We start from the raw sequence: 26087 nt of genomic DNA, 5'->3' as shown, positions 1-26087 counted from the left end.
CCCTCTGAGCAGGGAAGGAGCAAAAATTTTAGTAAATGCAGCTTGTTAGGTGGTCTGGTTCTGGTCTCTGCAGGAAAAGAGCTCAGCCATGACTCTTTAGAGGGCCCCTGGGGAAGAGCCCGATAATGTAAGAGAATAATGAGTGTCGACCTATGAGAGCATTTCATTACCAGCATCCTCACCCCATGCAGCCCCAGCCTGCTGCAGTCATCATGTGTGTCTGACAAGAAAGGTCACCGTGAGATTATTCTGCCTCTGAGACAGAACAGTGAGGCGGTCCTCGCTCCTGGGTGGGCACAAAACACTAGCAGATACTCAAGGGAAAGCTGCACTTTGGAGTGCTGCTCAATGACATAGTGAGGGATTTCTCTGCTCTGAAGAACTGGAGTTGCTGTCCTCTGTCCCTCTGTTTGACCTGCCAAGGCCCCACTGTGTCGCAAAGGAAGCTGAGAAGAGGATTTTCTTCTCCTAAATGTATTTGTCAAAATGTTCACTACTTTCCTTCCTAATTCAGTAGTTTCTTCCCTTCCCAACCAGCTGGAATCTGAATAGATGGTGCTAATTCAAAGCAGGAGCTGGACCATGAAAGATGAGTGGTCCTGCTACACTTCCCAAACTATGAGCTGCCCAGTCCAGCTGCCCAGCATGGCAGGGGGGCAGTGTCTGTGTAAGCCAACCTCAGCCGTTGTCTTCCTGACTGAGGCAGCCTAACAAGGGCACAGCAAGCCCCTGCTCTGCCACGGGCAGCTTGGGTGATGTTAAGTTATTCAAATCCCTCTGTTCTCTGTACCCGCTGTGGTGAACTACAGTTAGTGAATCTTCCCTTGTCTCATATTTAGCCACATTTTGCTAAACATTTTCTCTTGAAATGTGTCTGCTTTGTTTAGCTGGATTGCAGGCTTCTGTGTGATCCTATGGCTCTGCCTGATTTATCTTCTCTGGCCAGAGAGCCAGACTCCAAGACGTGAGCAGCAGCCTGCAAAGCACCACAGAGTTGGCAGCTGCAGGGAGTAACTGTGCACTGGGGGTTTAAAATTCAGCCCTCAAGTGGCTAATGCAAACCTGGCAGTTTGTGCACAATTTTTTCTTGAAGTCAGGCCACTCTCTTTCTGCAGTGCAGGCCCTTCCACGACAGCATCTCTAGCTCAACCTTGAAGGAGCAGCTGGCTCCTTACATTCATGTTCTTCCTCCCTCTTTCCCGTACAAGCACTGAGCAGCTGAGCCCTCTGCCCCGGCGGCCACGCTCCTGAGGCCTTCCGTGCCATGAGAGAGGGCACCTGCTTTCCCCCTTGCCATGAAGCAAGCTCTGCTGACTTCCATTTTTAGCACTGATGAATCATGTTGCCTCTACTGATGGCACAGGGCAAAGACCTGAAGCTGGGTGGGCGGCCGTGCCTGCTGGCACAGGCAGGAGTAGGCAAGGAGAGGACACTTTTAATTAAAAGGGGTTTAATACCTCATGGTGCTGGATATGCCACTATAAAACCTTTGGTCCCTTCATTTGCCTTTTGTATGGGAGTTCTTCCCCACTCCTGCTCTCTACTTTGCCCCATGGATTTTATTCAGAGGAGCAGGCAGGTCATAAGCACTGGTAATACAAGTGGGTTCTCTTGAAATGTGGAAAAAATAGGCACATTCTTTGAGTTCTGTGTTTAGTATATCACCAAGATTTCTCCTTTCCTCAGCCATTTCTAGCAGGGAAGAGGTTAAGGAATTAATGCCAATACTGATGAGGTTTTTGACAGAGAATTTCCTTTTATGCCTCTCCATTCTGACCTGTCATTTGATTCCTTACTGCAGCTGGTATTTTAGACAGAACTTTTTTGGGGGCAGGAAGGACTCTATCCTGAGAACTGCGGGAGAGTGTTTGCAATCGCTACAACCCAAAGTCTGTCACTAAAAAAACAGTCAGCTTGGGGAGAACCATCAGCCACCTGTCAGGATGTTTTAGGTGCCTCCTTATTTTTGACTGTCAGGTCTTGAGAGGTACAATGCCTAGATCAGGTAAAAAGAGCCAACACAGACAGTTTTAATATTTAACACCATAACCCACAAAATAATCATGTTTTTAAAATGCCTTGCTATCATTTACTGTAATAGTTTAGTTCTAGGTTAATTCATTTAAAAAAAAAAAATTAAAGTTGAGGGTTTCTCTTCTTTCTACTCTTCTGCTTTTCTTCTGCTAGGACAGTTGAAAGCACTTTTGTCTATTTCTTTTCATTTCTTTTTTTTATACATTTGAGGTGGTTTTTGTACCTGTCCATTTGTTATGAATACCCTGACCTTTGGGTGTTCAGTCTGGGACACCTGCAGCACAACTCTAGTTGCACACTCAAAGCCGGACAGAAAACGCGTGTCTGATGCGCTGCTGTTGGCCTGAGGATACAAGTGCAGTGAGGAAGCACTAATGTCAGTGCAGAGCTGTGCCTGCCAGGTTTCCCAAAGCCCTTGCAGCTGAGCACTACAAACCCGACAGGCTGTATTCCGTATTTGGGTTTAGCTGTTTATTTACTGGGGGAAGGTGGGAGCTAAACTACTGTGATGTCTCTATACATTTCAAAATCACAGACTTCAACACACAGAGAGATTAATGGTGTTAGAGTACACACAGTGCTCTAACACCAAGGCTCCAGCAGGAATCAGTCTTTTCTATGGCAGGCAGAAAACCTCCTCATAAATAGTCAGGTTGAGACACTGGTTGTGTTTGTAATCTTCCGTTTGCTGTTTCTGATCAGAAACCATCTGGTTTTTAGTGCTGCTGGTTTTAAAAGAGCATTTCCACCATCCCATAGCTCAGAGGCCACCCACCTTCCAGTTTTGCTCTTTGTCCTCCATTGTTCACTGGAGCACGGGCGTGGCGAGAGGTGTCCAGCTCCTCTCCTGACACAAGCAGACACAGCCGCTTAAAACACACAACATGATTTTTTTTATTTGTTTAATCAGTTTACATTCCACAACTGACAGTTTACTTATTTATTTTTTAATTTTCCATGAACAAGTTGTTTAGTTAGTTACCAGACAAGATTTTAATTGATGGAAATACAGTATTCTGTGCCAATCTGGATAAAACCAAAACCAAACAAAATCAAAACGAAAGGAAAATTGTAAGATGTAGCCAGTTTTTTGGCGAAGTCCTATGATGCTTTCTGCAACTTTTGTCTTTCAAAGTTATGAGGGTTTGTTCATTACCCCTGTTAGTTCCCTGATCTCAACCCTGCCACTAAAATGTTCCTTCAGGGCCACAGTCCTGCAAACACCGATGCATGTACACAAACACCCGTGAGTCTGCAGGTTAGCACCTTGGATTAACAGAACAAGAAATTTGGGGTTGTTCCACGTTTAAACAACTTCTGTTCACCTCTGCTGCAACAGATTACAGGAAGAAATGGAAAAGTACAACACACTTGATAAGATGTCACATTACTTGTGAAATTAGCCACCACACTCACATCTCACCAGAAGGACCTAACGCAATAGTCAGTGGTTGCTGATGTGTTGTTAGCACCAATAGCCACAGGAGCCACTTTGCCTCTTGCAGCAGCACAAAAGTCCCAACCTTGCAGGACATGTCACTCTCAATTACTTCTGACAAATGGGTGTTACTACCCAAAACTCATTAAACTCTGCATGTATTGGCTAAAAAGTGCTCCACTTGGTTGAGCAGCTGCATACATAGTTCAAATACCCTCGACAGTGCCCAAAACATAATCAGAAATGGACACTGTTTCGGATTTTTCTCAATATGCTGAAGTTTAATATATTTCAATGTAATTCCCAATCTAGCAAAGCACTGAGGCATGTGCCCAGCTTTGAGCACGGCATCCTTAATGGTATCTTTATGTTTGAAATTAGGCAAGTGCTTTGAGGGATCAAAGCTCTGTAGCAGTGCTCTGAAAAAGTCAGGATCCTGAGTGTCCTAATCCTGGGTTTCATATTTACAGCCACTGCAGATTTGAATAAACCAGCTACAGTCTGGATTCTCACAAGTGCTGAAAACAGAAGGCTCCACCTGCAGCTGGTAGAAGTTGTGAGGGGGCATCAAATCACTAAACATCTGGTCTTTTCCCAGGCTTTTGGCTTCCCATCTCCAAAATGGCTGTAATACCTACCTGCCTCAAGACAGGTCTGATGTGACTCATACTTGTAAAATTTTCTAAAGAGAAAATATGCCAGATGAATGCAATGTATCACTGCATTTCTCTGGATACGCCTGAGTATTGTGGCATACTAGGTCTTTTCTAATCCAGCTTTGATGTGTGCGTACTGCACTTAGAGGAAACATAAACATCTGGCCAAGACATACCCACGTGACAAATGTCTTGTACCAGTCATATTATTTTACTTGGGAATGTCCTAGGAAAGTGCTGACACACTTCAATTTGCAGGCATTTAAGTGAATTATTATCCTAAGCCTCCCAAGCTGTCAATTAGAGACAGTGATGATTGCTGCTTTTCTCATCATCAAAGGATGATTATGGGAGTTGTTTCATTTCTTCTGAGCAAGAAAAAAAATTTCATAAGGAAAAAAGGACCAATGAGGAAGTCAGGAGAGGGGAAGCCTCCAAAAACTTTTGGCCAGTGTGGTAGCTCATGTTTACGGCGAATATTACTTGGGGCAGAAGAAATCCTGAAGAGCAAATAACTGCATGAGATGCTCCTACTGTGGACAGAGGGGAGTACAATGAGTCTGATTTCTCACTGAGCCTTGTGTGAAATGCTTGTGCCTTCACACAGGAGCATTTTGCCACCTCTGCAGCCATTTGCCATGGGCACAAGTGGGAGAGAGCGAGGAGTCAGATCCTCACGCTGAACTGGCCGCATGGCTCATGATCAGCACGGCGGCTTACACGGGAAGGTGACACTGCAGCTCTCTGATGTGGGATGGCCGCGGGAGCTCCACTTGTCCCCCTGCCTTAGCCCCAGGATGGTCCTGGTGCCAGGCGTTGCTGCTGTCCCACAGGAGCCTGTGCATTCCCTCACTGCAGCAGGGTCACAGGAGTGGTTATGGCTTTCACTAGGAGGTGAGACAGGTTTTTTTAAGAATAAGCGGAAGATTATCCAAGAAGATAATCCAAGTGCATCAGGGAGGTGAGGGGGTCAGGGCAGGCCCCTCTTGGCAAGATACACTCTTGGCAAAGTGAACCCAGCAGGGAGGAGAATATGCATGGCTGGACGCACAGGGCTCTTGTAAAGAATGGAAAAGAAAGATAAACTGGGACAGAATCACCTTTTAGAGCCTCCTCCCACGTGATGTTGGGCATTGACTTCATCACCTTTGAAAAGGAGGTTTTCTTTGTCAGTAAAACTCTGAAAACTCTGCAAAACCCTTGTGGGATACAGTGAGTCAACAGTTGAAAGAGCAACCTTTGAGAGTCCCACATTCCAGAACCCTCCTCATCCCTCTCACAGAGAGGGAGGGCAGGAGGGTGATGACGAGAATTTAGGAACATTCTGAAAAGCCTTGCAGAGAAGGGTGCTGCAGCCTTAAACTTGATTAATTCTCAAGCTCCTCCTCGTTTCCAGAGTTTACTCTTAAAGCCTTTATTTCTTTTTCACAGACATCTCAAATAACAAAACAGTCACATATGCAAGAGCTGGTATGGAATGGGATTTAGAGAAAAATATCTTTACAGGAAGTATGTCTATATTCTCACACGTGGGGAGGAAGAAGAAGAGAGGGAGAGAGAGATACATATCTTACTCCTCAAAAAGGGAAAGGGAGAACAGGAGAAGAATGTCAGGATGATACACTACAGCTTGGGCAAGGTGATACCATGCTGAAAATAACATTTGATCTCTGGAACTCAGCTTTATCTGCCACATTCTAGCTAAAGTCTTTCCGTAAGCACAGTAATTTACAGGTCCATGCAGACCAGCTGAAGTCCCTCTTGTCTTAACAGTATTTTTAAAAATTAAGTTGATCTGAGAGATGGGTGAAGATTGTCAAGTTACTGACTTAAATTTAGCTGTAGAAACAAATAGTAGTGACCATACACTGACATCAGATCCAGAGTTCACTCAGCCCTACAGTTTTCAGAAATCAGTTTAATTTTCCCACTTCTCTGTGTTTCTGTTATTCAGGTAAAATATGGGAATATACAAGAGTTCCAAAGTTCTTGTAGTAGATTAAATTGCTGGTCCTTCCAGCCAGACTGGCTATCAATATGCAATTCCAAATTTTGGCTCTGAGAGGCTCTCACCATCAGATGGAGACGTATGTTCAGCCTTGTCAGAGCAGCTTTCTGAATAATACAGTCACAGTTCATTCTCTTGTTGAGTCCTCAGTTTGGTTTTTCTGAGGACAGCTATAATCCCAACAATAAGGGATGAAATTGCAATCTCTTTAATCTCCATGTAAGCTGTTTGTAAAGCAGTTATTAACATTGAAAGAAAGAAGATGAAACTACCCAAACTGTACCTCGGAGGAGAATTTTTTGATTATCGCTACCAGCTAGATGACTTTTTCAGGCCAGTTTGGGGATGGAGCAAGAAATTGACCTTTGAATAGCTCAGCCATTCAAACTTTTAAGATGTAAATTCACTCTTTGAACTGCTTCAGCAATGCCTACGACTGACAGAGAAAGGTGAGGAGTTCAGACCAAAGATCTCTGACCTACAGCACCAGGACCATCCAGTTGTCTGTGCCTGGAGAGCAGGACAAGGAACTCACCTCAAATGCTATTTCCAGGGGTTGGGGCAAGCCCTATCCTTTGCAGTCATGTTGCAGTTTGGGAGGGGAAGGCTACAGTGAACACCTCCTTTTGTTCCAGCAGCCTTTCACAATTAACACCTGTGTGTTACATGGTGAGCCTGGGCTGTGCATCTGAAGCACAGGGACGTGGCTGATCTCTGTATGGGTGCTTCGCTGCACTAGGTACCTGATTCATCTCACCAGGATTGAAGATCTTTTAAGATTTTGGGACCACCCAAGAGAAGTGGATGGTCACTGCATGAAGCAAGAAGGAGCTCCTAAAGCTGAATGAGATGTGAGTTTTGCTGGGTCACCATCTGTAAGTGGCTGTGCCTCTTCACCACCTGTACAAGAAACCAAGAGAGATGAACCCATCAGCACAAAGAGCTCAGTTAAGTGCTCAGGGTTAAGGGGGATGAATTCAGGTCAGAAAATCTTGGCCTTTGTGTGGCTTGAGGTCACTCACAAAAGTGCTCCTCGCAAACATACACCTAGTGCAGAACACCAACCCTACGAAGGACCTCTGAATAAAGGACAAGTGAGTCAATTGAGGGAGCTACTGCTGAACAGAAATTCTGCCATTGCTTTTTCAGTCCATTTCTCTTCCTTAAAAAAGCCCTTGAGACCCAGTCCTTGGACTGGGTGTACGTGTGTGGATGTGCGTGCCGCTGACTTGAGTGTGGTACCCCTCCTCAGCTGGTGCAATGGCAAAATGAGGATTTTCCTGGGAAATAGGGTCTTTTTCGTTCGTTTTGATTTAAATCTGAGATAAATGAGGATTGTGAAAAAAGAAACAGTCCTTTGCCTGAAATTCTGTACATCAGCCTCAGGTTATTTCAGGCAATCATGAAGCTATGGACATTTTTCAGAAATTTACAAATATATATACAGATATACACATATATACATGTATATGTGTGTGTCAGCCTATGGGCTAGATTTACTACTGCTTTATTCCAGCCACACACAAATATAATGGTTGTTTTTTTACAAAAAGAGATTGGCATACAGTTGGAGTGACTTAGCAGTGACTGTTCCTGTGTCTATGCAAAAGATCCTCAAGTGGGCTGACATTTAAGTACAGTCCCTTTACATAAGTCCCATCATCACATACACACAAAAATAGGACCCAGTCTTACGCCTGTTAATGAAGCAAATTTCCCTTTGATTCCAATGACCTGTAATCAAAGGGAATTTTATTTGAGAAAGAACTGAAAGTTCAAACCCATTTTAGGTACAGTTTACAGTTTTGGAAGTTGTAACATCTGCCATACTAGGCCTCAAAAAGCTTTAAAATAATTAAAGTGACTGCAAAAAAATACCTCCAAAAGTTCCCAAATATGCTTTTCCGTGTAAACAGGGGAAATTTTGTTCTGCAAAAGATCAAGCCACAAATACATAGCTATAAACACCCTAAGTGATGGAAATTGCCAAGTAAAAATAGTAACAGTTTAAATTAGATATCTGTGATTGCTGTTGGTGCCCAGGAGTTATAAATAATTCAGTACACTCCAACTGAATAGTCTAAGGCTGCACTTTTATTGTTCTGATTACTCAAACCTTTTTCTTATGATCTATATTGTTAATGAATAACCCTTTATAAAAAAAAATACAGCCTTATGCTCTACAGCCAGAAGAAAATTCTTCTTGAGATAAAACATCACAAGAGCTTAAGCAAATTAGAAGCACATATGATTTTAAAAAAAAATATATGTAGGCACCAAAGGCATTTAGTGTTTTATTCACTGTCTAAGGAGGAATTGGATGCTGAGGCTTTTTTGTGTATCTGGCCCCAGGAGATTAGGCCATGTCTGACTCACACTCCTCAGAGTCTGTATCACTTTGAAACTGGGGCAAAACCCACAGGTTTTTGAAGGCTTGACTCTTTTATCTCATCTACTGCAGAATCGGTTACTGCTTGGGTATTTCTGACCAGCTGGCAAAACAACAAGGCCACTTGAAGGAATTGCCTTTACAGAGATGTTCCTGTGCCCTGCTGCCACAGGTGGAGCTCAGAGCCATGGGGACATGAAGCTCCCTGGTGTGCCGAGCAGCGTTAACTTCGTGCTGCCAACAGCCCGCACAAACCCTCTGGGGACAGAAATAAGACTTAGGTGGTGCCCTGTCATGGCACTGCCTCTGGGCACGGGGGAATTGTTACACCAGGGGATCATAACTGTGTCTGCTTTGGAGGGGATACGCTGGCAGCTCTTTCTTAAATTTCCAAAAGCTTTTTGATGGAGAAAACCAAATTCATCCTGGTTGTCTTGTGCTTCCCCATGTATATTCAGCAGATGGTTTCCACGTGATCCGCACACACAACCTAACACGGACACAGATGGCATCGGAATGGCATTGCAACTCCAGAGTTAACTATTAAAGAATGGAAAACAATTATGCTGAGTTTTGCTGTGTGTTTTCTCTCTACATAGAACACTTTTACAGGTCACTGGCACCCACATCACGTGGGATGTACGTGTGTGTGTGTTTAAGGAAGGAGGCAAGTGAGGGCACCCATGTGTACACACCCTATACAAGAAAATTTTTGAAGTCACTTTCTGCCACAGGGCAGGAGTGTTAATCAATGAAGGAAAAATATAAAAATGCAGTCCTAGAAGCAACTGACAATTCCTGCTGCTGATCCTGCAGCTGACATTGGATTGTCCTCACAGAATTCTACCAATGCCCATCAGTTTTTACCTATAGCAACTGCTGTTGGGTTTCGTTTTTTTCACTCCCCCACCTTCCCCTGGAGATAACCTATCTGAGACTGATATCTTCATTTCAAGTCTTCCCTGAACAAGAAAGGACAATTGATCTGTGACTCTGGAGTGCTTTAAAAGAGCTGACCAGCATTTCATTTCCCTCTTGTGGCCTATATTGAGGCAGTTGTCTAGGCTCTTTCTCCAAAACTCCTAAACTAGTGCAAGGCACACAGCAGTTGGACTGACAGCATTGTATCAGGCTCCAGTTCTCCCACTGATGTCAACAAGGAGCTTATCAGAGTCCCCTGGCACCAGCTGCATTTGTTTTAAAAATGTTGCAGTCTCTAACTATGACTCCAAAGAGAGCTGTAGGATTGGGGCGTTAGTGGGGTAGACAGAATGGAAACCTAAATTGGGGAGGGGGAGAAGCAGGGAGAGGGGGGAGGCAATGTCTGATGACTTTTTTTCTAAAGTCAAAGAATAGATATTGTGAGTGTGTAAGTGTGCAATTTTCGGTGTTAACTAAGACAGCACTAAAATATTTTCTAAGGCACCTGATCTTTCTATAGACTTCAAGGGACTACGGAACAGATGCATTATATTCCTGGCTAGAACTGGAAACAGTGGGGCTCTAAGTTTTGAGCTGAGCCCTGGGTTTTGAGTTTTCAGCTTAGACTGGCCGAATCAAGACTTTATGGATCCGTCCTGGAGTTTGCAATCAAACTTTAGGCTTTTCTGAAATTCGGTTCCTGACCTTGGAAATTCATCCATCGCTAATCTTTACATGCTGTTTGTGCTTCAAGCACACTTTTTACTCTTTGCCTCTCAGTGGTACCTGGCAATCGTTCAGAGCTGTCTCAGTTTTTCACCTTGAGTCTTGCTTTGCTGGCTGGATGAGCACAGCGGTTTGGGCCACAAGAGAGTGTGAAACCTGGGGGCAAGGAAATGCAGGCTTAGTTCTTGTGATGTGCCTGAGCATCCCTGTAGCTCTTCCAGGACTATGTGGAGACACACAGAAGAAAGAGCCCGAATAATGTATGTCTTTATTTAAGCTATACTTGGTAACATACTATTTTCCCTCCATTTCGCTGCTGGCAGTTAGCTTGGCACTCATGAATTAAGGACAGATTACAGTGATTTTCTTCTGAGCTCTGCTTATCAGTGGGGCTCCAGGGATGAGCCTGATCTGGCGGTGCTGCATGGTGGGTAAATGGACAGCCATGGAGGCACAGTTCTTTCAGGAATGCTTTGGAATCTGAGATACCCCCTGCATATCAACCCTCTCCCTCACCAGCGTTGTTTTATTCACCATCCAACGAACTGCTCAGCTAATGTGCCGTAGCTAAAAATGGTCCCAAATGACTTGCATCTACAGGAAAGCAGAATACCTGCACTCTCACGATTCAATCCTGGGAGGATGAGGATCCTCTGTTCAGAGGACTCTGAGGGTGGGGGTTTTTTCCTTTCATTTGTTATTGCAGCCTGAATAACATTTTAAAAAGTAATGGCAACTTTTCAAAAGCAATATTTCAGAGAAATTACTCTGGTCGCTGGTGGTTTGTGATCTACTTGTTACTGTCCCTGGGGTGGAATGAAAGGAAAAAAAGCCCAACTAGAAAAAGGACTGGAGGGACTGTACTATTTAGATGAGGGAAGATCAGTTGTGTGTTTGCAGAGAGGGAGAGATGATATATACAGGCGGCCAATATGAAGTCAGGAAATTTAACACACCAACAGCTTTAGTTTGAAGAAGAAGGTGTCCTATTCAGTACATAAGTCACAGGGCTCATGTTCTCCTGCCATGGAGCCCCCTCTCATATCCAGTGTCCCCAGCAGGGATGGAGAGCAGAACTCCTGTAGCTGACTCACTGCGGTCACAGGGCAACATCACTGTACAATAACTGAGGGCCACCTACACAAAACCTCAGCCTGCAGAGTGCAGTGGGTTGAGACAATTCATCCTTAGGATGGGCGTTGTGTGATATCTGTGTTCACTGCAGTCAAGTGATTCCCCTCTCTCTGGAGCACAGAGAAGTGTTGTCCCAGCACTGCAACGTGAAAGGCCACATGCAGGAAAGAACCTACCGGATACGGACCCTGCCTTTCCACCTCATGGAAAGGGAGGCCGAGCATGTGCTGGTACCTCAGGCTAGGACAAGAGTGTCACTTTATCTGCAGGGGGAGGATAGGAAAAGAAGAGCGGGGGTTGGACTCTGCAGGAAGCTGAATATCACTCAGGAAAGCACATTCTTAACTTTAAGCATATGAATAGTCTACCAAAGAAAAGGGGATTAGACACATGCTCCAAATAAAGCACACGCTTAGGCACTTGGCCAGAGCAGTTCTGAGGGATGGGGCCAAGCCCCTTAATGCTGAGATCACAGATAACAGATTTCTAAATTAGCTACTCCTCCAGATAAGAAACCACACACTAGTCAAACAGCTTGAATCTCTGTTCAGAAGGATATTTCAAAGCCTCCCCAAAATGCAGAAGCTGAGACTAGATATGAGTGTGCTTTGGCTCAGTATAGATGGAGACATTAACCATCACAGATTTGGATCTAGGTGTATTTTGAGTCAACCCTGCTCTAAAGATGAGTCTGAGCCAACAGCAAGCATGGTGGGGCTGTGAGCCCCATTCAAGGCTATGGAAGCACGTGGGACTCCTCCCAGTTCTGTGAGTTGCACAGAGGAAAACTCACACTATCCCAAGGGGGGTTTGGCCTTATTTCAAGCATTGATGACAAAACTGGTGTTTGGACAACCAGTCCAAACTGTCTGGGGGGATCCAGTTGCAGATTAGGGTGATATGATCACCTGCTGTTTCAGACATTGTCATAGCTTTTAAGAGGCTTGACAGCCACACAGGCCTTACAGACCCTATGCAATAGCAAGTGGAATATCACAGAATTGGCCCAATGATCCTGGGTTAACACTTTTCTGTTGACAATAAAAATAATCATAACCATTTTCCACCACTGCCACACACAGACAGACACACAGGCTCATATATAGCTTGTAAACCAACACTATCACAGAATACTCCATCAAGGCAAAACTGTTTTCATGCCAGCTGCAGAAAGAAAGCAAAGATTTGAAAATCCATGAAACAGCAAAATTACTTCAATTTCTTTAAATCTTACTGCTATACCTCTTTCAAAACTGTATCTGTAGAAAAATACACCCTTTGAGCACTCATGGACCACACAAAGATACATCAGCACAGGAGCTGCTGTACTGCTTTCCATGCCACAGGGCCTGATGGTGGACTCCAGCTATGTACCTCTGTGCACTTTGGTTTACCTGGGTCACTCCAGATACCTGTATTCACATGAAACACCTTCCCTATCACACTCAGCCCTGTAGAGGAGGAAGAAAGTCTGCATTCAAAGCTGTTTTAATGAAACAGCTATCATTTTCCTAATAACATCTTAATGGGAAGTTGGGTTTTTTTGCAAAATTTTTTCACTCTTCAAAGAAATGAACAATTTTTTACAGGTCTCTCTTGGTTTCCAGTTATTGGTTTTCTGCTTTCAGCTTTAATTTAGCTTTCCAAGGCTGTTTTTATTTTAAATTTCCTTCTTCTATTCAACGGTAATTTATCATCCTCCTTACCGAGTAGGCACTTGCACAGTCAAATGGTTTCAAAACTTTTCAAAACCACTCTATTTAAAAACCTTGCCAGAAAAAAAATAAATAAACCAATCTACTTATAAAGGAAGTTTCTTCAAGGCTTGTATTTCTAACACGAATAAATAAATAATTTCTCTGGTCACATCTAATGGAAAATGAAATTATGAAACTTCAGTTGACAGGGATGGCACTTCAGTGGCAACACACTGACTTAGCAGCTGGCATTGGCACATTTGGGGAATTTGTAGACAACAAAAAGCAAAAGCTAGGTAGTTGAGAAAGAAGGAAACAAACCCAAATCCACCCTACTCCAACATGCCCTTCAGAAACTTCACTCCTTGGGGTACTGTTAATACAGCAACATCATCACACAAGGTGTAACGGGGAAGAGGGGTTGTGAGGAGAATAGCTGGCCATGGAATTGTACTGTGTAAGAATTATTTGTTAGCCAGATTTTTTTAAACCAAGCAATACTGTTTCTTGCCAGCTTGTGTAAGTGGCATGACCTGGAAATTATTGCCTGCATTTCTGTGCAGCAGGCACTGCCTCAATAGGTTGCCTCCTTCTCCTAGTGAGATTTTTTAAGTGCAGAGGATGACTTTTTATTGACTCATGATGGCATGCAGCTGTCATCTACAAAAGGATTGCTGGTACTATCCCTGAATAAAGAGCATGTTGGGTCGGGTTGGTTTAGGGGAGACCTTTTTTCTTTGTCCTGTCTTCCTTTGCCTGTATGTTTGTCAGTGGTGCCCTCTCTCCTGCATATGGCAATTCAGTCATCCTTCTTCAGTCCCTTTGGTTACACCCTTGGCCCTTCTTCCCCACATTCCCCTCGGCCACTGGTCCCCTGCAAGGACCCGGTGTCCTCATAGCCAAAATGCTTTCCTTCCTCTAATGGCATTCACCCACCTCTCCAGACTTAGCTGTTCATTTAGATCTTCTGGGACCTATGACCTGAACAACGGGAAGAGCAGAGTGAAGGAAAAAAGGAGACAATAGGAAGAGGAGTAGCAGGAAAAAGAGAAAGACCAAAAAAGAGAGAGAGTTCCATTTGCAGATTCACAGTTATATCATACAATGCTCAAGCTCATGGGAAATGGATCTCTGTTCTCTGCATCTGACCCTTTCACGTCCATCTGTACACAGTTGTCCCAGACGGAGAGTGGAGATATCCAGTGATCCGGGGCAGTTTCCAAAGACAAGATGTGGGAAGGTCTTATTTGGCATACATGAACACAAGGAGAGGCATCTCTTACTTCTCTCTTACTGAAATTAGCTCCCTTTTCCTCCTCAGCAATGGCTTTTGCCCAGTTGTCTTAAACATCCAAAACAGAAACTTGATGAAATCCCATTCCAGCAAATACCTGGGAAGAACAACTGCCAGGGCTCCCCCCACCTCCCTTTTCCTTGGTCGGTTTTCCTCTGGATCCACCATCCTGAACCCTCAGATACTCGGTGAAAACAAAAAAATATCCGAAGATCCACCAGACAAGATGTGCTGTCTCAGACCTGACGGATTTCCTCGCATTTCTGCTGTTGCGGTGCCTCAGTCTTGGGCCACAAACACAGCATGGATGGTTCGGTGGACAATCACATTGCAATGTTTCAAATTTTTCTTTTTGTTAAAAAAAATAAATAAAGGAAGAGGGAAGAAAAAGTTATACACACATGTATCACAGCATTTTCAAAAGGCCTTCTGCTGCATTTACATTAGCAGTTCAGCCTCAGTTGTAAGCCTGGATGTAAGGCAGCTGGAAGATTAAAACCGCATTGTTGGAAAGTCCGCTGAGATGTCCTCTTGGAGTTTTCTGTTGTTGCTGTTATTGGTTTTATTTTCTTAAATCTGTGGGGTTTTATTATTATTATTATTATTATTATTATTTTTACTTGTTTGCTTCTCTCTAAAGTTTGGTAGGCAAAGAGAAAATGCTTGTCTGCTTTTCCTCACATGTTCTGTCCATTTTGTTTTCTGTGTTTTAAGGGGAAAAAAAAAAAACAACAAAACTCCAAAACCAGTGACAGGACAGGCTTTCTGTCATTTTGTTTTAAGAAAGAAAAAGGAAGTGGGTGGGTTTCTGATAGTGGCCTTGAGGAGGTACGTTGTTGATGTGGCTCAAATGTTTCATTTGCTCCTTTGCTTGCAGTTGGTATTTTCCCTTCTGGTTGCAATGGACACGCTTTTTGTGTCATTCCCCACTCCATGCCCCCACCCCCACCATGTCCTGTACGGATTCTGGTTCCAGATTCCCCACATGGATCCCCTGTTCCCCTTCCCAAATGGCAGTAGGTAGGTGCAACTGTCGGTTCATTTGACCTCTAAGGTATGATGCTGAAGTTAAGAGTTGGATGGAAGAGCCATGTGAGAGAAAAGCTTTCCCATCGCTGTGAGAAAGAATGAAGCAACACAGAGTCCAGTGGAGATGTGAGTGCCGTGTTGGACTCAGCTCTACCTTGGCACTGGCATTAATTTGAGAGTTTATATTTATTTATAATTATATATACATATATATGCATGTATAGGCATACACAGGCATATATACATATATATATATATATATGTACGTGTGTGTATGTGTATTTGTTCGCTATTTGTTTTAGCACACTGTCCCATTCTCAGGTCTAGATTTGGGGTGGTTGGTCCTGGGGACAGGTTGGACAGAAGGGGCCAGAGTGCAGAAGAAGCCAGAGATAAGAGTGAGGCCCAGGCCCCCCCACGCACAGAACATGGACCAGCCATAGCCATGGCTGATGTCGTCGGGAAGTCCATACAGGTAGCGGGGGTAGCGGGAGAGCTCAAAGTTGATTCCAGCCACGCACGTGCACAGTGAAATGATGCAGAAGGTTCCTGGAGGAGAGCGGGGAGGGGAGAAGGAGGGAGATAAAAAACAAAGAGAAGTTAGAAGAGTGACAGACATACCACTTTCCAAGCTGCCCGAGAGGAGCTGGTGCAAGCAGAGAGGAAGTACCTAAAGGAAGATGTCTGTACAGAAAGCGGCTCAGTCTAGTGGCTCCATGGGGAAAGAACTCAGTGCCACCAGAGCCTCAGATATTGATCTGATGATGAACTGAGCTCTGTGGAGAAACTTCAACAGGAATAGTTTTTCATTACTGGCACTCCCTTGCTGAACCAGAATGCTTCATGAAACCATTGATTTTTCTGAAACTCTGCTTTAGACAAACACAGAGTGAATTATCATGTTTCAAATTTTTTGGAGGGGGAAAAAAGCTTGAATTTGTTGTTTAATTGCAATTTTTCAGTGATGCATTTCATAGAATATTACAAAACACTTGACATATTCTGGCTCTGTTGAAGTGTACATTTGAAATTACTTGTGAGATTTTCTTCACATGTCTCATATCAAAATACAGAACTTTTCATTACACAGTCTCCTTTTAAATATCACTGTAAAAATCTCTAAATCCTTCACAAAATTCAGATTCTACCCTCTGCATGACTCCAGTGCCAATCTAGATGCCCTCTGCAGTGCTGGTAAAGTCTTCAAAATATCCTGTTCCTGTTTTCCATCTCTGCAGCAATATTTCATTTCTTATTTCTTCCTGAGAGCACTGTGAGGACAAACTTCATAACTCTGTCAGGGGGTGTTATGGAAAGACACACGTATCAGATGAGGCTGAACTTTATCCCACCCAGATGAGTCTAATTTTGATCTTTGGCCTCCAGCTTCATCAAAGCTAGACTCTGAGCTCCCGAAATGTCACAACTGCCGCCCACACACCAAATAATGGATAGCTACAGATGCTACACGCCTGCCTCAAGAGATAACAACTCAAGTCAACATAAAGTTGGTAGTTTATTTTTCCTCTCTAATTCCTCCCTTTGTGGGCCTCTCTGGAGAGCCCTGGGTGTGGAAGGCAGCCTACAGGACTCGTGGTGTAGCACACACACGGTCAGTGCCATGTGCCATCCCGCTGTTCATGCCCAGGTCAGTAGCGTGTGACGTGTGCTACCTGCACAGCACGTCCTGCATCTGTGCGCTGGCGGCTGCGGGGGAGGGATCTCCTGTTCTTCCTGGTCCCATCCCTTAGACAGCACAATCTTCCAAAGCAGTCACAGCCAGCCTGGTTTCAGTGACAAGCTCCAGTCTTCTGGTGCTCTTGAGCCCTTCTACTCCTTCCTGCCCCTGCTCCCGCTTCTCTTCTGCAACAGTTTTTCTGTTCTTTCTCTGCTGCTTTTCTCCTTTTAATAGCAGCTGCATTAAAAAAATAGATTTGACAATCCCCACTCTGAAGACAAGATTATTTGGTGAATTCACCTGGAATTTGATTCAGACTTTCCACCATACCCACCTCCCTTACTTAGTAGGAACACCACACAGGTCTAGAATCTACAGGCAAACCTCTGTCATGGACCTGTTGTGAGATCATCATCCTGGCCCTCTCTCTGTTCCTTCTTCTGGTCACTGCTGTGTCTATTTGGACTGTCTTTTCTCCAGTGTATTTTTGGAGTGTCACTTGTAGATAGTCTCTGTTGTCAAGGTTGGGGAACATGGGAACTCTGGGTGCCTCCCTAACACCGAAAATAGCTGCCAAATGACCCAGGGTATTCATAAGGACTCATATTATGATAATGCCATCAGGTACCAGTGTGGGCCAGCGAGCTGCTGCTGCAGTAGGTACTATGCCTGTTTAAATCAATTAGGTTATCCAGTAACGTGAAGGTGCCTGACAAGAATGAGGCTGTTCCCTGTGTGACATGTCAGCATGTGGGATCGGGCAAAAAAGGATCCATCAGAAGCACTGTGCTCTGAACCGAGCTCCATGGCTCATTCCAAATAGTTGTGGTTAGAAAATGATAGGGAAGGCCTTTCTTTGCTAGTAAGAACATAGTAATTAAAATAAGAGAGGTGGGTGGGAAAACCTGTGTGGCCAGACTGAAGCCGCATTTGCTAAGTACAAAAGGGAAGGAAATAACTTTGGATTTCAAATGCTCCCTGTGCTTTCACGCTTTGTCTTGGCTGTTTTGATCACAAGCTCTTCAGTGCAAAGAATTTTGCTTACTCTTTGTGTTTGAACAGTGCCCAATATATTGGCACTCCACCTTGCTTGAGGGTATTCTGCCCCTTTACAAAGGAACAATAAAGAGCAAGTAAAAACACTAGAGAACTAAGCAAATCACGAGCATGAGACTTCTTTAAAAAAAGGCTGCCCCCATCCTGCCCCTTCGCTGGAGAATGTGCTAACCCCACAATGACAAATAAAGACTGCCAAGCACAATGTCACAGAGTGAACAGTTCTCAGACAGTCACCGCCCTGTGCTTCTGCAGGATGTCTTGTATAGCACAGGGTTATCAGCCTCTCTAGTGCTATTCATTGCAGACAGAAAAAATGCCATTTTATACTACCTGGAAGAATCTTTATGGCCACTTTATGAGTCCTATGTGTTGCTTATATTCAGATAAGCCAGAAAGTTCCCACTTACAGCTGATCTGGCCTCTCACCAGGAGGGCTACTGATGAAAACTGGGTCAGGTTACTTCCTCATGACTGTTCAGTAGCTTTTCCTCGTGGCAATCACAACACAAAGGATCATCCTCACAAATTGCTTGTTTTTTGGTCACAATAGTGAAAGAGTTATGGATAAAAGGGATACAGAAACTGAGCTTACACATGGACATGAAGCCTCTGCTAGTCCAGGTAAGACATGGAGCCAAGGTGGCAGGAGAAGGGAGGCTGTTGTTCCTGCCGATGACACTGCACTATGGACACAGTACTTCAGAGGCAGCAGCACTGCAGGAACTCATGAGCATCCCCATCCCTACAATTCTTTTTCTCCCCAGAAATTAAACTAACCCTTACTCACTTTCCTGTCAAGTTCTTACTCTCAGTGAGGAGCCTCCCTACACCGTGCACTAACCCCCCAGAACCCCTGGCAGCCACAGCAATACAAACTGTAATTTCTTTGTGGAAAACACTCCCCATAACTGCGGCCCAAGCAGATAACCAGAGTTGAAGGCTGGTGGTCCAGCTGCCACACTGACACGCAGAATATGAATGACAGGTGGTAATAAGAGCTCGCTGGTACATGAGCTGGGCAGGGGAGATAAAGGCCAACTCCTTCAGCAGCCGGGGGAAGCAGAACACACAAAGCCCTTTGTGCTGGGATTTACACATTTTCATCCTAAGTGAAACACTAATGAATGAGACAAAGTAACAGTGGCATTTTTGACAGGTAATTCACGTGTCTCTGCAAAATGCTTCAGTCAGGTGAGAGATGAAATTTCATATAAAGCTGTGTCTGTGCCACAGAAACTGCTGTTTGACATGTAGTCAAACCTCCATCCTGACTCCTTATCCGGTAGCCTCCCTTCTCCTTGGGCTGGTTTTGACAGTGCCTGTCCTGCTAACGGGCTGATCATCAACAGTGGTTTAAGAATATGAGCTATTAAATACCTCTTGGCTATCTTGCACTTTTCCTTCTTATATATTACAAAAGAATATTAAACATTACATTGAATGTCCCTTCCATTTATATTGGAAGGTTTTTTTTAGGACAGAGATTAACTTATTTGCTATATATGTGTATAAGATTGGGGTCCTGCCATCCTTGCTGCAGGGGCAGACACAGTCAGAAGAGGGATGACAGGGGAAGGTAATGTCATTGTTGGTCAAAGCCTAATTCTGAGTGGATTATAAGTTAGGGCCCTTTGCTGTTGCTGTTTTTAAGCATGATTATACCAAGCAGAGCCATGGGCCTCTGCTGAGAGGAATTAATATTTTTATAGGTAAATATCCCTTTTCTTTCTGCCAGCCCAGCTCTGTGAGGGGCTGCAATGCTCTGCAGTTTTTAAAACTCACCTCCAGGGGAGAGCAGAACTGCTCTCTGTGAACCGATTTAAACACAAACAGGCTCAAATCATCCATACCAAATATGTTTTAATTTTCCCTGATGCTAGTGCCCCCCTGAACCATGTGAGGAGGCACATCCTTCACCCACAGACACGGCTCAACTTCCACAGCAATAGACCTTGAGGAATTTCCCAGGGTCTGTGAGGCAAGAACTGCTGCCTTTCTTAGATGTGCTGCAACTGAAGGCCCACCTTCCTGCTGCTGGGGCACAAACAGGCCCTGCTGGCAGGAGCTTCACCTGAACATCCTCAGCTCTAGTATTAGGGGTGAGGTGTCTGACTGAAATCTGAAGGAGACATCACCAATTTGAAGTCAAGGGAAATCCAAAAAGCGAATTATTAAAATTATCGGGGCACCAAGCCTACCTCTGAGACACTCCTCTCCAGAGATCACCTGTCTCATGATCTGGAAGACACTTCTTTTGCATCTGACGAAATGACGCTCATTCTTTCCCTTCTCCCCACAACAGACAGAAATTACTTGCAAACTCTGCTGTCAGATGTACAAAGTAAATAAACCCAAAACCTGATTCTTCTCACCTTCTGTTTTTGGGGGGTTTGTTTGTTTTTTTTAATAGAGAAATTTGAAGTATTATTTATAAACTATTAGATAAAAAGAGAAACACAAAGGTATGGGGTTTAAGATGTCCTTTGAAACCACATAGCTTTCAAATAAATGTAAATCTGTGCCTTTAAAGTATTTCTAGTAGCTTCTTGTGGCCATTAATGTCTTCGGAAGGAGTGCTGTTTATTTAATTATCATCCCTTTCTTTTATTATGGGTATATGGGAGAAAAAAAAATCTCAGAAGTGAAGCAGCATTATCTTTACTTTCTCTTTGCCCTACTTGCTTTCACTGTTTTCAAGGTACATCAAACAAACAAATAAAAGGAGGTCTGATCCTAAAGTGGAATGTGTAGCATTAACTATTTAAACTATATCACAATCCAATGAAATTATTAAAGAATAAACCGAATTCCCTCCCAACACGGTGATGAGAAAAGCCTTTCGGAGAGAGCAGATTTGCAGTAAACTCCTTCTGTGCATGGATTAAATGCCTCAGCAGCACGCAGCTCTTGAGAACACTTTATTGCTTTGTGCATACACGCATAGAATATAAATTATTCATTAATTATGTACTGTTCCAGCAGAAGCAGCTTGCAGCATCGCCAATAGGTTGCAGAATAGCAAGGGGTTTACTGGAAAATTGCCCTTGTGAAAAAAGCTGAGATGGAACAATAAGTCTGACTGTGTGATGGAGACCCAGTGAGATGTCCTTGTGAGAATACATACCCACCTGGGCTGGGACTTAATGCATTTTTAATTTATACCATGGGCCAGAGTGAACCGCGGGGCCTGTCGTGGTGCTCTGATGTTGCATTATATCCTCTCAGAATGCAGTTTGCGTTTGGCCTTTGGCCTCCTGCCTCACAACGTGCCAGCAGCGCCCACACCACGCAGAGCTCTGTGCCTGCAGCGTGTCACCTCAGCAGCAGAGCCTGCCTATTGCCTGCCGCTGCACAGGCCATCTGTCACGGCACCAGAGCATTGTGCGTCCTCAGTCGTGACTGCAAATACGCACTGGGTGCCATCCTTAGGCTCGGGTAAGTCAGTGGCATACACGGAACAACGCTACAGCAGCTGAGGGCTGAGCTCCAGTTTTGCTCTGCTGATGTGACTGACAGTCAGCCCATATTGCACATCGCAGATTTGCACATGGTGACATTTCTGTGACCGTCTCCCTCGGGGCATGGGACTGCAGTGCTGTGCACTGCAGCAGCCAGCGAGCTCCAGCTATGAGCAAGCACCCTCTGAAGTTGTGAGTTGGCACTGAGGCAAAGGCAACACTACTGGGCTAAAGGGATGCGATTTTGATAGAACGGACTAGGGAGAAAAGAAAGCTTGCAGATCGACTTCTGAGTGAATAACCCTCTGATTACTTTAGTGACAGAAATTCCTATGACCAACCCAAAATAACCCAGAAATAACAGAGAGTTGACTACAGCCATTAAGCAAACATAAGGACTCGTGAACTTGCAGCAACAACAGAGGAGGCAGCAAAAATTGTGCCAGTTGTAGGAGTGGGATATGATTCCCTATTTTACTGGGAGCAGAAGCAAAAGGAAGAATCTCTAAATATTACAATGAAGAACCATCCTAATCAAAGGTTAGTGAAATTACCCCATACATGTGCTGGCAAGCACCATCCTTGGCAACACACAGAGGCTGCTGGCAAATTTCTTTCATCACTTATGGTATGGACTCCACAGGATGACCCAGGCAGAGGCCAAAAGATTAAATAGAAAGCAGCACTGGAGGTCTGAGCAAGCTCCAGTAAGTCCAGCAGACCTCAGGTTTGCCAGATGACAAGACATAGGTTTAGTATCAAGCTGTAGTTCAGGCAGGTGCTTCCCAGCCTAGGCATTTGTCAGAGCTGAAATAAAACTTGTGGTGCCAGTTTGGGTTTGCCTTGTCACAGGATATACTGAGTAGCACAGGGAATCTGTGGACCACATTGCATTCGGTCTTTTAGCAGTGAGGTCATTCCACCTCTCTCCATGCAAGATCTTTGTCTCCCAGTCAAAAAACTGAACCTCTCTCAGGAGAAACCTCAGAAGGCGCCTCAGAGGATTTGCGGAATCTTTCTTTTGTAGGAAACCCTGAACTGCTGAAAAATCTACGGACAGATGTTCTTCAAGACAAGTGAGACTGGAGAGCAGATACAGCACAAATAAATTCAGTGCAGCCTTCTTCTGCGTTGCCTGGTGTGTGACACTAAAAATACTCCCAGAGGGAACACTTTCAGGGCCTCATAATCTCTTGTTGTAGTGTTAATTAAGTGGGAAAGATTTGTGATTTCTTTCATACCACCACGTAATTTGGAGCGTGGGGGACTGCCCCCCTCACCCCCCCTCCATCTGAGCTGGATTGGAGAAAAACTGTCCCTAGCATCTCAGCACCTGCCAGAAAGGTGGGTCCCTGAAGTGAAGCATCCCAAGAACTGGGGACACAGGAGAAAAAAGCAGGCACGCCCCAGCACTTTGCCAGGTCATCCCAGCCCCACCGCTGTGACTCCACATGGTTTGCTATGTCAGGACACATGTGACCCTCTTGGTGGCATAGGAATCCTCTTTGGATGAAATATCCTTCCAGGTTTTGTTCTAACCTAGAGGGGAGAGGGATGGCTAGATAATGTTTTTCTGCTATTGTTGGTTTCTGTTTCTTTCAAATTTTAGTAAAATTGTTATTGTTCCTTCTTCATTCAGAATCCCTGTAATTTTTTACCTCGTCTATATTGGGGGAAGGGAAATAAAAGAAAACAGAGGTTTCATCACATTAGAGGTCTCACCCCCCAAACATATCTGTGTATGCCCTAGAAGAGCCAGGTTGGCCAGAAATGAGGATGCTCCTCATCTAGTTTCTACCAGGTCCAGCTGCTTTTTAAGTGGAATTTCCAGTGTCCAGTTGGGCCATGTCCAGACAGATCAGACCAAGCAAGCATAGCAGTGATTTGTCCAGGAGGAATGTTGTTTTTCTAAGTTGACAACTTGAGGAGCCAAGAAGGTAAATCTAAACCTTGCTTCATCCTCTGCACTTTACAGAAAGATCTGACACACACAGAAATTTGCTCCCCATTCCCTCTGTGAGGATTTCTTTCTGTCCAGCAAATCATGCCAGTATTACTCTTCCTTCTGTTACATGTGCAGTTTTCTTTCCTCTTTGATGCCAGGCAAGCAAACTTTTCTTTAAATAAAAAACAGCCCAATAAAAAAATGCCAGTTTTGTTTTCACTGTCTTCCTTTGGCCTTGATGCATCTTGCCATTGGAATTCAGAAGCCAGCAGTAGATCAAAGACCTGGTGACATTATTAAAGCCTAGGGAACAACCACTGAATTTTAAAATACACAGAACTTGTTTTCCAGGGCTGTGGGTGGGAAAGCCTTTTGTATTTCTATGGAATCTGTCTCTCCTAGTTTGCTTCTACTTTATTTCACCTTCTGTCAGCCCCCCAAAGACCTACTGACATCCCTGAGAAGCAAACTAGGTTGCAAGCCCTTCGCTGACTACACTCGGTTGTCTGTTCTCGTAACTCTGGAAGGTGCTGATGCTTCTGCCAGTACCTCCCATGCTGGTGAGGGAGGAGTTACAAGTCAGTATAGCTGACTTAAAATGAACACACAGAGGAATATGAACAGTTCTTCTGGCTGAAAAGCCAGACTGAGCTGACTCCTAAATTTACTGTATGCCAAGTTCAGGGAGACAGATTTGAGCTAAGACTGAAAAACAGTGAGTTTATAGGTGCATATACATTATTTGCCCTGTCTTTTGCTCCAGACTACAAGATCTCTGCACCTCATTAAAGAAGCTTTCCTCTCCTCCTAAGAGCCAGTGCTCTTCCATGATCAGGTACAAGGTTGGCAGAATGGCTTGTGTTGGTATTTCTTCCCTCACAGCATGCAAGTGCACATCTAGGAGCATCAGAAACAAGCCACAGGAAAAAAAAAAAAAAAAGCAAACCACATTTGAACGTGTCCTTTGAAGTCAGCTGATAATGTTTCCATGGAGATCAAATGCTTTGGAGTTGACAGTGAATTCGCTCCTTGAGCCTTTCTTTCCAAAGGAAAAAAAAACCCCAAACTCACAACAATACCCCTAAATGACTACACCCTGCAGTACAGTTGTGTTATTGACTTGAAAAAAACATTTCTATATCCCAACCCCCTTTTCTTATGAAGGTGTTAGCTCTTGGGCCTCAACATTTCAGTGCTGGGTTTGCCAGTACTGGCCCAGAAAATCTGCTTTATTCCTGAGGTATTGGAAAAAAATAGCGTCTACTGAAAATAATGCTCTGTGAGAAGAAGGACATAACTCTGCATTTGAACTTAGGCTGTAGAAGATGCAGAAATGGGAGTTATGATTCCCCCTGAGTAGTATTATAACATGAAATTATGAAAGAGCATTTCAGTGGCTGATACGCAGTGACATACAGATGTTTGTACTGCGAAAGGAAGTGACCTTTTGTATTTCCAGAGTCCCCCATTTCCTTTTCAAAATGAGTGCCAGCATGAATAAATAAATGTAAAGTATGTTGTCGGTGCATCAGAGAGCAGAGGGAAGTACTAGAAGGAAAGATGTAACACATTCCCCCAGCTGTGCCTTTAAAGCATAACGTACTGTGAGCCTTGTGATGCCATCAGCCCAGCAAGTTCTTTCTAGCTTGAAAATGCTAAACAGGCCACCTTGGCATTGTATGAACCCCAAAAGTTGGCAAAGGGGATGTGTATTTGTATGGATGATTTCCCAAATATTTTTTTTTTTTTGAGTGAAAATAGGAAATTAGCTAACATTCAAAAGGAAAGCTTCTAAAAGCTGACTACTAATGGTTAGCTGGTCTGGATGAAGCAGCACTTCCAGTCCTACCCATGTGTGAGGATTGGACATGTCTATGCAGATACATCTGGACATGTATCCACCAGTGTCCCTCTTTTGAAATACATGAGAAAAGAAGGGCCTCAGGAACACAGCCTAAAATGGGACCAAGAAACTTGACCTGCAACCAGGTCTGTGAGAGAGGACACGAACTCTGTAGGGAAGAGATGTTTTAACAGAATCATAGAACTGTTTAGATTGGAAAAGACCTCTAAGATCGTTGAGACCAACCCTTAAACCAGCACTGTCAAATCCAACACTAAACCATGTCCCCAAGTGCGACATCTACACATCTTGTAAATACCTCCAGGGTAGTGACTCTGCCACTTCCCTGGACAGCCTGTTCCAGTGCTTGGCCACCCTTTCAGTGAAGAAATTTTTCCTAGTATCTAAGCTTCCCCTGGCACAATTTAAGGCCATTTCCTCTTGTCCCATCACTTGTTACTTGGGAGAAGAGACACTGAGCCTCCTTTTCTCCAGGGTTAACAAGCCCGGCTCCCTCAGCCACTCCCCATAGAGACAGACTGGTAAATCCTTAAAGTGATGAAAAAGGACATTTTCAAAAACAGGTTGACTCTTCTTTCCTGAATATGCATGTTCTTGGCCTTGTTACAGTACTGCCTGATGGGCACAGAGGCACAGAGCCTGCATGACTGCTCCAAGCTCTGCGTCTCCTCACAGGTCCATAAAGAGCCTCATCAGCTTGTTTCCTACAATGCCCTTGTAATGTGTTTGAGGATTTTAAACAATCAAGAGCCTTAGA

At 44.1% G+C, this 26087-nt stretch overlaps 1 protein-coding gene across 2 annotated transcripts in view; it reads right to left on the bottom strand.

The window, feature by feature from the left end:
• Window positions 1-2904: 2904 nt before the first annotated feature.
• The window catches only part of TMEM178B (transmembrane protein 178B), a 229811-nt gene continuing 206628 nt past the window's right edge, over window positions 2905-26087 (bottom strand). For both annotated transcript variants that reach the window (XM_027881188.1, XM_027881189.1), the window contains one exon: window positions 2905-15875. In XM_027881188.1, the coding sequence (XP_027736989.1) occupies window positions 15625-15875 (251 nt within the window). In that variant the 3' untranslated portion in view covers window positions 2905-15624. The remainder of the gene's footprint in view (window positions 15876-26087) is intronic.

The sequence above is a fragment of the Empidonax traillii genome, unplaced genomic scaffold (genome assembly GCF_003031625.1).
Source record: "Empidonax traillii isolate 1590-97213 ecotype Southwest subspecies unplaced genomic scaffold, ASM303162v1 scaffold84:size2688230, whole genome shotgun sequence".
NCBI lineage: Eukaryota > Metazoa > Chordata > Aves > Passeriformes > Tyrannidae > Empidonax > Empidonax traillii.
This window is presented reverse-complemented; position numbering and strand designations above follow the sequence as displayed.